This window comes from Lissotriton helveticus, chromosome 3_1 (genome assembly GCF_964261635.1).
Source record: "Lissotriton helveticus chromosome 3_1, aLisHel1.1, whole genome shotgun sequence".
NCBI classification, from domain to species: Eukaryota; Metazoa; Chordata; class Amphibia; order Caudata; family Salamandridae; genus Lissotriton; species Lissotriton helveticus.
In genome coordinates, this window is record NC_136061.1 from 275945401 (window position 1) to 275957859 (window position 12459).

The 12459-nt window shown below is 43.9% G+C and overlaps 1 protein-coding gene across 3 annotated transcripts in view; it reads right to left on the reverse strand.

The window, feature by feature from the left end:
* USP32 (ubiquitin specific peptidase 32) overlaps positions 1–12459 on the reverse strand; it is a 1745589-nt gene that overhangs the window by 1333219 nt on the left and 399911 nt on the right. For all 3 annotated transcript variants that reach the window (XM_078679804.1, XM_078679802.1, XM_078679803.1), the window contains exon 4: positions 11582–11700. In XM_078679804.1, coding sequence (XP_078535930.1) covers positions 11582–11700 — 119 coding nt within the window. The remainder of the gene's footprint in view (positions 1–11581; positions 11701–12459) is intronic.

Sequence of the window (12459 nt, forward strand, 5' to 3'; positions counted from 1 at the left end):
GAACAGCAAGGTCCAGGAGACTCACTACAACCAGGGGGGTCAGGGCAGGCCTGAGCAATCCAAGGAGCCCAAAAGAAACAAAGGTGACCCTCGACTGGACCCACACGCACTGGAGTTGTGTGAGGACCTCAACCAGCTCACCAAAATATACAGGCCACAAGCTGTGTGGCAGAAGATTCTTGTCACCGGAGGTGCTCGAGGTTGGGACTACTTGGAGCCCAAAGACTTTCTTGGAAGGAAGCCAACAAGCCTTTGCAACTGTGCGGTGCACAGGGGTTCGGTTATTGCAACCCTAACGAGGGCTACTGGCCTCTCACTTGGTGAGAGGGCAGGGTTCGGTAGCTGTTGAAAAAACACCACCTGTGTTGCAGAACCTTACGGAGTCCAGAGGAGCTCAGGATCAGCAGACGGGTCAACTTGGTTGCGGTGCCTGCGAATGCAGGGCAGTGTTTCCTTCACTCCAAGGGAGATTCCTTCAGGGGTCTTTGATACCCACAGGCCTTGGATAGGTCCTATATGGTGCACAGGCACAGACGATGCAGCAGACTGGAAGGAAGATATAGTCAAGCCCAAACGAAGTCCAGCAAAGTCCAGAGTGACCAGACGGAAGAAGAAGAAGTGGTGTTTGATCTGAATCTTGTTCCACAACGAATCTAGGGACCCATCCACAGGTAAGCCCTTAAGTACCGTAAGTAAAGGGTTGGGACGATCAAGGGGAGTCAGGACGGGTAGGGGGTAGGGTTACTCCCATGTCCTTTGTCCAGTTTCACACCAGAGCTGGTTTGAACTGGACTATGCATGGGGGCACCAAATGTATCCCTCCTGCAGACTGAGTGGCACTGGCAAGCACACCCACCCTGCCCCAATACACTAAATCCTGTCTGGGAGGTGGTCACACCTCCCTGTGACAGGATGCCTATTGTTCTGCCTTCCCCTGCTCGAGATTGGCTCAGCAGCAGAAGGGCAGAATCATGTCTCTGGTCGGCAGCAACCATTTTGTGTTGTTCAGGTCAAGAAGGCTGGTACCGGGAGCACTGAAAGCCTAATGGAGGGCACTTCCCGTGCTTGTAATCATACCTCCCACACTGTTTACGGTGTGGAGGTATGATTCCAACATATTTGACACCAAACATGATAGGATTCATTGCAGCCAGTTTCGAGATGGTCATTGCGTAATTATGTGATGCCCCTCTATATAGTATATGGCTGCTTCACTTACAACCTGGGAGAATGGACTCCGTAGGCTGAAGGGGTATCCTGCTCATGCAAGGCCGCCCTCGCACTTAAAACCAAGCACCCTGCCTTCAGGATTAATAAGGCCTGCTATAGGGGTGACTTATAGGTTTTAAGTGCACTGACAACAGATATAGGAAACCTATATCTGTAGTAAGCGGTGCTAGCACCAACTTACACAGGCTGCAATGGCAGGCCTGTAGTTCCATTTTGAATGGTCTCCCATTGGTGGGATATTGCATGCGTCAGCCCACGGGTGACCTCTGGGGTACCTATGCCCTGGGCACCTTAGTACCATATACTTAGGACTGATAAGGCCCCAGTATCCAATCTGTGATGTACCCAAGTTCTAATCACAACAATTTAAGGGAAAAAGCAGAGAGACTGTGATCCCCATTAGCAGGATCCCAGTCAGACTAGTCAAAAACAGCTGAGCATCAGCCAAAAATTGGGGGGTAACCACACAGAAGGTTCCTACCTTCCTACATCTGTCTAGTGTGTTGTTTAGTCTATTTATCATTGAGTTGCACTACTCACCATGAACCTTACTTACGAAATGCACTCTTTTTGAAATTGGTACTTCTTATTCAATAAATCCAGTGCTTCACAAACTGTTCCCACCCAAATCCTACATGTTTTTCCCAAGGTGCAGGGTTAAAGCAGTGCATATTGTTCAATGGATGGTTTAGTGGGTATTGTGAAGCCAAGAAAAAAAGACCAAAAGTACCAGCGTTTTAACTTTTTGCTTGAATCCAGATATGCCTCCTTTCAACTGGTTGAAAACTAGACTGCAGAGAAAAATACAGATGGGGAAATGGCATACGGTTGCAAAGACTTCAAGAAAATAGAACTCCCTCGCTAGAAAAAGTATCCTTTCTGGACCATACATCATGTTAATAAAAGCTCTAAAATAATTTTGGGGGTGCATCTTGTCATACTACAACTATCTTCAAAGAATACATATCTCCAAAGTGCCTCAAAAGTACAGAAGCCTGGAGGAAAGAACATCCAAGGAGACTGAACTCTCCACATGCCTTATATACACAAACAAGGAGACTATCCAGTTGGCAAAGCAGCTTTCCCATCTTTATCCCAGTAGTGAATGCACTGCAAGCCACTATATAAATAAAGCATGTCAATTAGGGTCTGGAGAAAAGTGAAGTTTAAGTGAGGGGCAGCTGCTGACATACCAGAAACGGTGGTGTAATAGAGAAATTTGAAAGGCAGGTCACACAATGCTTCAACTAGATAATACTGCATAGAGAGGTACTATCTGTTTTGAAGAGGGAGCAAATGCAGGGCACAAAATCCTGTACATTTGGGGTAAAAAGGTCTGAAAAATCGAAGACACCAGGTCAGGAAGACCATCCGAAAATGTCTGCAGTTGGGTTCCCATTTGAGTGGAGACTGCTCAGTGTATCGGCTTTCATATTTCTTTCTTTGCATGTCACAAGAGGAAAACATATGTTTAAAAGGGCCCAAACATTAATTAGTAGCACTATCTGTAAAGGTCGGAGGGATAAGATCAGGCCTCTCTCCAGCCTTCTTCAAATACAACACCGCAATTGTCTTGTTTCTTAGGATTTAACATGTTTTCTATAAAAGGGAGAAAGGGCCGATACTACATTTCTCAATAGTTTTAGATCTGATGCTTAATGTTAAGGAATCGGCTTTCTTAATGTGGCTTATTATATGGAATCTGAAATGAGAGCCTTTCAGACAAGCAACTCAGAAATGCACAAATGAGGATGTTAGTTCCTCATACTAAGTCAAAGCAGACCCCAGTGTACAGCTAGATGTAGTTGCAATGTTCCTATGTGCATTCTTTTCAAGAGAACGTCATGGATAGGAGACATCACCAGTCTTAAACCACATAACATCAAAGATCATCAATATACTGACTGAGGTGCTGAAATAGAGAATGATCTGTCTCAGAGTCCAAAGTTTGTCCCGAGGCAAAAATGTTTACCCTAAAGAAGTAATTTTATCAGAGATCCAAAAATTTCGATCAAACAGAATTCTTTCTGATTGAGTAATACCCATTACTGTGTACTGCTATATGAAATCTGATAGCCTGCCAGTGTATGGAGCAGGAATAAGGGCCTGAGAAACCAATCAAGGGCTACAAATGTGTCTAAGACAAAAATGTGCAGTCAACAGTATTCATTCTATTTCTCACAGGAATCATAATTAAACTGTGTGCCAGAATCATCACATAACAGGACTTCACAAAAGGAAACAGACAAATATGTTTTTGGGAATTGATCCCATAGCCCTGGATTACTTAGGAATAATTAAGTGCATTGAGTTGAAGCCTTGGCGTCTGTCCAACTCTGGAACCAGTTATAATAAACCTAACGGAGTTAGATAGATATAAAATATATACGGAATATAAGGCTTTATCTCAGAGGGGCATAGAGTATTAAGAAACACACCATATGGTTGTAAGCATTAGACAAACTGCCCGTTTTGACTTTTTTGATGGAACAGGAAGTATTAATGCTGGGAGGAAGAGAACTCTATGGCTCTATCAGTATCCCTTTGATCTGTGGGTGTGGGGCCCCACCAGGGTTGATTACCCTTATTCTTGCGCAGGCCAAAATTCAGGGTTTCAGACCCCGCCAACATTTTTCAGAACCTCTGGTTCACTTATATTTTTCTGACCTGAAAGTCTGTCACATTGCTGGCCTTTAGTTGCCATCGAAGGGGATTATATAGAGGAGGAAACCTTTCAGGTTCTGCCCCTGGATGATAATTTATGCAACGCGGTGGTCGCCTCCATCCATCAGGCAGTCACTGCGGCTATGGGGTCCTTTGAGAGGCGAATCATGCCTATTCCTACTCAGGAAGACCACATTCTGGAGAACAGTACCTGCCCTGCATCCCCATAAAGAAAACAGGACTCTGCAGTAGATCTGGGGGCATTTAAACACTTTAAAAAGGCCTTCTTGGCGCGCCCTGCTTGGTACCGATCAAGCCAGTAGAGAAGGTGAGCCCTCTTCCCCCGGGTGGGTGGTGAAGAGGGGGATGATTATGGTGATGATTCCCCCACAGAGTCTCTGGAGGAGCCAGGCCATTCTAGACCCTGGCGCCCTTCCATGAGTGTTACAGAGTCTCCACCGGACATGACAGTCCCGGAGGACCTCCTGCACCCTCGCTCCTCAGAGTGGACCCCGGGTGACAAGGTGGCGCAGTTTGTAGCCAGCTGCATGAGGAACCCCATAGAAAAGGAGGTTAGGGCCTCTTTGCTAGCGGAATGTCCACGCCCCGCCCATGCGGGCCAGGTGGCTTCACCTCGAAATAGATTCTAGAATGGCCACCTTTCTCCAAAAGTATATCAGCAACACCAAAAAGGGAACCGATAGATCGCTTGGAGGCTTGCGGCCCGCTTACCAAGATTTTAGACCTTGCAGAGGAGGCAAAGGCTTCCGGTACTGCCCTCTCCCCGGAGTCAGTGTCAGGCTGGGCCCAGTGTGCTATAGTGGTCCTTGGGAATGCCAATTGCGTCAGCCGAGAGGAGACGCTCCTTGTTGCTGAAGGTGGACCCCAAGCTTGGGGACTTGGCCTCGTCGGAGGCAGGGGCGGTAGCTGATGGTGGACTCTTCGGGGAACCTTCTGTGAAGGAGCTCACCTTCACCACCTTAGACGAGGCGCAGGCTTCCATTAAGGGGGTGTTACACCTTAAGGTTTTCATTGGGGTCGGTCGTGGCAGGGGGTACTTGACCGGCCGCTTCTACACTCAAGCCCCTAACAAAGGCTTCAAGAACGCCCAAGACCAGCCCAAGCAGGAGTTCTTCCAATCGAGGAGAAACAGTGGCAGAGGCTCCAGAGGCGGAGGCAGAGGCCATTTCCAGAACCAATCAGGTGAGTCTCTCCCTTTACCAACATTTGTCAATAGGGAGCAGGCAGGCTCTATTCGTTTACAATTGGGAGGCTATTACTTGCGACTCCTGGGTTCTGCAGACCATTACGAGTTTTATGGGACCCCGATACAGGAATCCTGTCCCTGTCCCTGCCCCCTAGTCTTTACGTCAGTCCAGAATGCTTTGGTAGACGACGAGCTTCAAGATCTCCGACACAAAGGGGCAATAGTGTGCTCCTCCTTCCATCAAAGAGGTTTTCTGAGCAACATAGCAGACAAAACAGATGGGGGTCAAGGCCCAGTCATCAACTTGAAGGAGTTCAACAGCTGGTTGGTGTACCGTCATTTCAAAAGGGAGGGGATCCACCTGCTGCGTGACCTCCTACATCCAAAAAGACTGAATGATGCGACTCGACTTAAAGGACGCATATTTATCCGTCCCGATTTTTTTCTTTGCATCGCAGGTTCCTTCAGTTTCAGTGTAAAGGACAGGTTTATGAATTCACAACACTGCCCTTCGGCCTCTCCTACGCGCCTTGGTGCTTCACCAAGGTCCTCAAGGAGGTAATAGAATATCTCAGGGCCCGAGGCTTCCACCTCATTTATCTAGACGATATTCTTCTTCTGGCTCAGTCCCCAACCTTGCTTTCAGACCAGCTGCAGATGACTAACTCTGTTGCAAAACCTAGGCTTCGTTATCAACAGGAAGAAGTCTCTCCTCATCCCGGCCCAGCACACTACGTTTTAGGGGTTTGTCATAGACTCCGTCAACAAGACATTGAGTCTCCCCTAAAGGAAGGTTTCCAAAATTCGTCGGGAACTCAGATGGACTCTAGCCCATTCCACCATCTCTCTCCGGCAAGATGCCAGGGTAGTGGGTCTTCTATCATCCTCCATACAAGCCATCTTTCTGGCGTTTCTCCATTACAGAGCCCTTCAACGGCTAAAGGCCACTCACCTCAGGAAGGGCCAGCAGTACGCAGACCTTGTTCCTCTCACAGAAGAGGTGAGGTTAGAGAAGCAATGGTGGCTGGACCATATGGAGGCCTGGAACGGGAGGGCCATATTCAGCTCAGTTCCGGACATCGTCATTGAGTCGGACGCCAGCAAGTCGAGCGCGTTGCAGGAGGAGAGTGGTCCGCAGACGAGCAAAAGCACCACATCAATTGCTTGGAACTTTTGGTCGGTTCCTTCGCCATCAAATGCTGGACGAAGGACAAAATCAGCTGCAATGTCCTTCTCAAGATGATCAATGTGTCGGCTGTCCGCTATATAAACCACATTGGGGGCACAAAATCCAAGGTGATAGCGGACATGGCCAAAGAGTTCTGGACCTTTTGCCTGGAGACCAACATGTCGGTGTTGGTAGAATACCTTCCGGGAGTGTCCAATGTGGTAGCGGGCTGATACTCCCGAGTGTGGTCGATGTGAGCCTCTGGCAATTGGACACCACTGTTTTCCAGAGACTCCACTCCCTTTGGGGCCCCTTCTCTGTGGATCTTTTTGCCTCTTGCCCGGATCACTATCTACACAGGTTTTTCAGTTGGAAGCCGGATCCCCTGGCGGCAGCCACGGACGCCTTCCTCCAGGATTGGTCGACGGAGACGGGTTACGGCTTTCCCCCATTTGCCATGATCATGCGTCTTTCGGCGCAGGTCCGCAGACAACAGGCGACGGTGGTACTGATCACGCCTTATTGGAGGTCGCAAGTATGATTGCCAGTTCTTCTGGACCTTTTTCTGGGATTCTCCAATCCTTTTACCCCGCGATCAGATGATTCTTCGGCATCCCCAGGGAGAGCCTCATCCCCTGGTCCTGCAGAACCGGATGCCCCTCATGGCATGGCGGATTTCCGGCAACGTTGGATACTCAGGGGCTTATCAGGAGAAGCTCAGAACATCTTGGCAGCAGCATGGGCAGATGGCACCAACAAATGATACCGTTCTTCTTGACCCGATGTGTGGGTGGTGCCTTGGCCGGGATCAAGTTCCTGTGGGGTTTGAAGTGGTCCACATCGTGAAGTTCCTGGCCTCCCTGGCCACGGAGAGTTTGGTGTACCTCACGATTAACTCTTAAAGATCAGCAATCTCAGCAGGCCATGACCCGGCGCAGGGTAACGCCGTAGGGGAGCACCCTTTTGTCTGGCATTGATATTTTGCACTTCGGTGCTCACTCAGTGAGAGGAGCTATGCCCTCCAAAGCCTTTTTTCTCGGGGCACGCCTGGAAGATATTATCAAAGCCGCTGACTGGTCATCGGACTCCATGTTTAAAAGGTTCTATTTTAAACCAGTTGTTGATCCTGGTGGTGGACAAGCTTTGAACGAGCATAATCCTCGCCTCCGGTCCTGCCATAGAATAAAAAATTTCCTAGTAGACACGAAGGAAAGTTTCAAATCCTATTAAGGGCTTAGAGGCAAGGATAATTCCCTCCCAGAGTTTCCTGAGGATTCAGTCATTACCGACCCTCATCATGGGCACTCTGTATGGTGCAAGTATTCTCTCCGTTCTCATTGTAAATATAGTCTTGTTTCATATGCATTTACAGTTCAATTGACATGGTCTTTTCCTCGTTTTTCCACTCCTTATTATGTGTTATATTATTTTTTGATCCTTGTAGTCGTTAAGTTCTGGTTCATCTTGATGTCCTCTGGCTTCTTTCAGGATCTGAGCCTGCTAAAACGGACTCGTGGATTTCATTAAAGGCTGGATAGTCGCAGTCAAGAAAGAGGGAGTATCCCAGCAGCCCCAGACCTTTCAGGATGTAGGCAGCTGCTGATTGGTTGACCTCTGGATCTGGCCTTTCCCGATGTTCCATGGGAAAGAGAGTTTTTTCTGTTAATGTTAAAAACTGCTGGTGTTGGAAAATCAACAAAGTCGAGCATAATCCTCGCCTCCGAGTCCTTTATAGAATTGAAACATTCCTTTGTGTCTACTAGGAAATTTTTCATTCTAGTGGAATGGAACAGCAAGTGAAAATAAACACGTGAGAGAGGAGTCGAAAAACAAGGTCAGGATGAAGAGCGGAGAGAGTGTGAAGTGGAGTCGAAGAGTAACAGAAAGATAGAGGAAGAGGTGCCTTTCAACTTATCTATAGGTTTAGTGAGAGGAGAAATGTGTAGAGAGAGAAAGTTATCAACATTTACTTCAAGGTAACAGGCAAACTTGTAAAAAGATATACAAAATTGGGGAAGGAAATATTAAAGGCAGGTGGAGGAGATCGCACAAGAAGAGAAAGAGATCCTTAGGGCATACTGAAATATTGGTATGTATTAAATGGTATTTCCATCAGCCGTCAGCAGTCTCCTGCAGGGGACCTAGAAGCTAAATGCAATGCAATTTGTTCTGCACAAATTGGAGGTGTTGTCAGCCCCGTTTATTGACAGGTAAATCACATTTTGATCTATATATTATGAAAATGTAGATGATAACATTTCTCTCATATGCCACACACAAAATACCAGAGGGAAAGTGATTGTGTGTCTTAGTGTTCCTATCTATAGAGGCAAACTGCAACATGTGAATAAACCTGCTCCAACTTTATATTACATCAGCTCTCATTTATAGCCGGCATGAGAAAGAGAGTTTATGTGCTGGAAACAGAGGCTCAAACAACAATATAACTTTCCCAACTTTTACTCTCAAGTGTCATTTCCAAGCCTGTCAAGTATATCCAATTTTCTTAATTATAGCAATTGTACGGCTTCAGCTCGGAGTTAATTTCCACGCATTTTGTTTTAAAGACCAACAGTAGGCCATCTCCCCAATGGATAAGCTACACACAACTTTTGTAGGCAGAAATGTAGTCTTTAAAACCACATAAATCATTTACAAGAAATCTATATATAGGTAACACCAGAAACTTGCTGCAGGGTGGAATCAATATTTGGAGCAATGCCTCATTCTGATCTTGGCTGGACAGACCTAGTTGTGGTAGTAGACAGAAGGTTGGTAATTTATCTACCAAGTGTTGAGACTCGCAATACTCAAAACCTTGTTTCATGCTGCCTTTCTTCAAATTTTCTTTCAAAATACAACAGCAAATTGAATCTAACCTGCATATGCCCAAGCACAAGTCAGGCTGCATACAATAAATCAATTACCTCTTTAAAAAACAAAGTAAATTGCTAGTCTTTAAGAAGTTGTTTTTTAAAATGCAAGAAGCCTAAAAATAAACAAAAACACTTTTGTAAGATAAGACATTGCATTTATTGTAGACTCCTTAAATCTTTAGGTTTCATATCTTCAAGAAAGACTGCATGTCGGACAGTTTAATTTGGCAGACAGATACTAATTTCCTGAAGTAGTCAGCTGTATTGCACATCAATGAGCATATTTAACTTACGGGCCTCATTCAAAACTAATTTGTCCCATGGAAGTTTGCTCTTAGGCGGTTTCGACATACAAGCTAAGACTTTGCTAAATGAACCACATTCGCAAGTAGGCCCTACACCAGAGGAAAGCCATGTGGACAAAGCCTTTACTTCTCTGCAAAAGACTAACAAAGCAACTAAATATATCGGAAAATTAAAGTAGAGTGAGAACAAAATTATGTATAGCCAAACTGCAGTACGGCATAGCATCAATATCATGCTTTTCAGCAGTCTACTCATAAAACCCTTGCTGGTACTACCACCTCTAACATTTCCATTTGATGACACTGCAGAGTTCTGTGATAGCGAGACAAAACATATCTAGATTTCTTTTTTTAAAGTAAAGAGGAAATCAAATACCATTCTAAACCAACGAAAAACAGATGAGGTTAAACAATAGCAAAAAACAAATAAAGCTAACCACTATGTGACAAACATATAAGCAGCGGAATATAGTTTCAGTTTATGTTGAAAAGAGTATATACATACATATTAGATTTATTTCTCCTGTTAGATTTTTAATTTAAAAGAACTCATTCATACATAGTTTGTGCTCCATTGGTAACTTTCTGTTAGTGAAAGTTTTGGATATAATACAATGGCAGTATTTCTATCAACATTTTTACAACCCTGACCATTCCTACCAAAAGTCGCTATTTTTTTGTAAAGTGTCCACCCTTTATCTTGTAGTCTACATTGACCACTCTTTCCTTATTCCACCATTTGCCATATTTAACCATAGATGTTGACCTGGAGACTACTTCCACCACAACAGTAGGACCAAACTTAACCTCACCGTTTCACAATCCTGCCAAATTTCACTCTGAACAGATCCCCCACCTGAACATCTAGCTTTGTAACACTATTATGTTTGTCATCCCCTTTTTGCTCCTTTTCCATCACCAGGCTTACTCCATAATCCACGTAATTACTGACATATTTTTCAAGAACTGTTAATTTCACTCTTATAGCAACTCACAAGGTTTCACCAAATTATTACTTATGTGTCCTCTAAAGCATTAAATAGGTTCAATATAGTCACAGAATAAGGTGATGAGCCCAAGCCAATTCCCTTATTGCATGAGATAAAGACAAACCACTGGCTGCAGCCAAATAAATCCACTCTCAAACCTACTATAGTATTTCTCTGTGGGTGATAAAGATTAAAGCTTTGTGCATCACTGCCCCTCGTTATAAGAAAACATTAAGAAACCAAGGAAATATTAATATTTATTTAGTCAAACTTTATTTCATTGATCCATACAATTTCCTCTGGTAACGTCTCATTGTCTCATGCGAGTACACATCTGCAAAGATCTCCATAAAGAGCTTCAATTTCAGCATTGCCAACAAATCTGACTTCAATAAACAGGGACATTTATGTGGGCAAACAATTAGGCCAATAGAATCCTCAATCTCTCTCCCATCTCTAAGATTCACATATGACGACACCACAGGGTTTCATGGCATCATTGCTTAACATTCTGCCCTGACTGTTTTCTCCACAGACAAACTCTGATCAGCAAGGTCTGTATGACAATATGAACATTTCCTAAGAATAGGCTCAGACCCAGAAACACACCAGCATTCCAATTAACATAGCAAGTTGACATAGAACTATGGTTCAATCCCATGTGATGAACCCACGATGGATTTGGCAAATTAGGCCACTAAAAGGGGTATAATAAATACACTCTAAACCAGATCTCAAACTCTTGGGTACATCATGCTTTGGCGATTTGATTTTGGACAGGATTTTATCTTTAAAACAATGACATTGATTTGGTGATGAAACACTGGTCAGCAAGAAATTCACTATCAATTTCCACAACATCCACTCCACAGTTTAACAGAATTTAATTAAAAAGGCACAGTAAAATATTTTTTCTTCAAACTAAAATGCAAAAGAATAGACTCTCCTGCAAAATGTCATTGATCAGTCTTTATCCTCAAATTAAAAAACAAAACGTACTTCTGCAAAATCACACACAATGCATAGCAGAAGAGTGACAACCATGCGTGTGTTACGTCAGTTAGCCAGCAGAAGTTTCTTCAATTTACTCACATTATTAATAACTCTGAATATCTTTTGGTAGCATGCATTAAAGTAAATACCTCAGAAAAACATTTCTTGAGAGAGATTGGTACTTCTCCGTCAACAATGCACAGCATCCTCTCCATCTCGTCTCTGACAACATAGCTGCCAGATTCATTTGAGAAAAGACTAAAAATATCTGGAAAAAAAACACGAATGATTACCCAAAATGTCAACATTGTCACTGAAGAGCACATTTCTGCAAGAGTTTTGAGTAGCAGATTATTCAATTCAACTGACATTTCTATGCATGCATGCTACGATAAAACTTATAAAGTGGTCATGCTGTTCTAAAGACCAAGTGTGTCTCCATCTACTCTTTAAGAGATAATACTGGAAAATGCTTTATGGAATCGGAACAATTAGAAAAAATATACCAGCAGGGCTAATAAGGAGTTAATCTGTGAGTGAAGTGATTATATTTGACTAGAATACCCCCCGATGTTATGTAGCATAGTTCAAAACTGGAGTGTGTTTATTATTTATGATGGGATAGAGTAAGTCAAGACAAATGGATAGAATGTGAGCGCGATTTCCTATGACTACCTCTCTTAACAGTGATTTGGTTTTTAACCATTAATTGTATGCATTCCAGTTAGGTTTATCAGTATGTATTAAGAAATCTAACAATGCCTTTGTCACCATGTATTTTATTTCTACACACATGCTTGCAATAAAGTTTAACAGTTTTATTTGCAAAGACACAATTGACCCTGGATAAGAGGAACGGAGTCTCAACCATATAGCAGCTACACAACAACTCTGGAACCAAAAACATTTGCTACACACAGATAGCCAGGATTTCTCTCCCCGAATAAAATTCTGAAAACTGCATACCATCTAAGAGCAAGTAAATAACTAAGACTTATTTCATTTTTCTAACCTTCACACAGTAAAA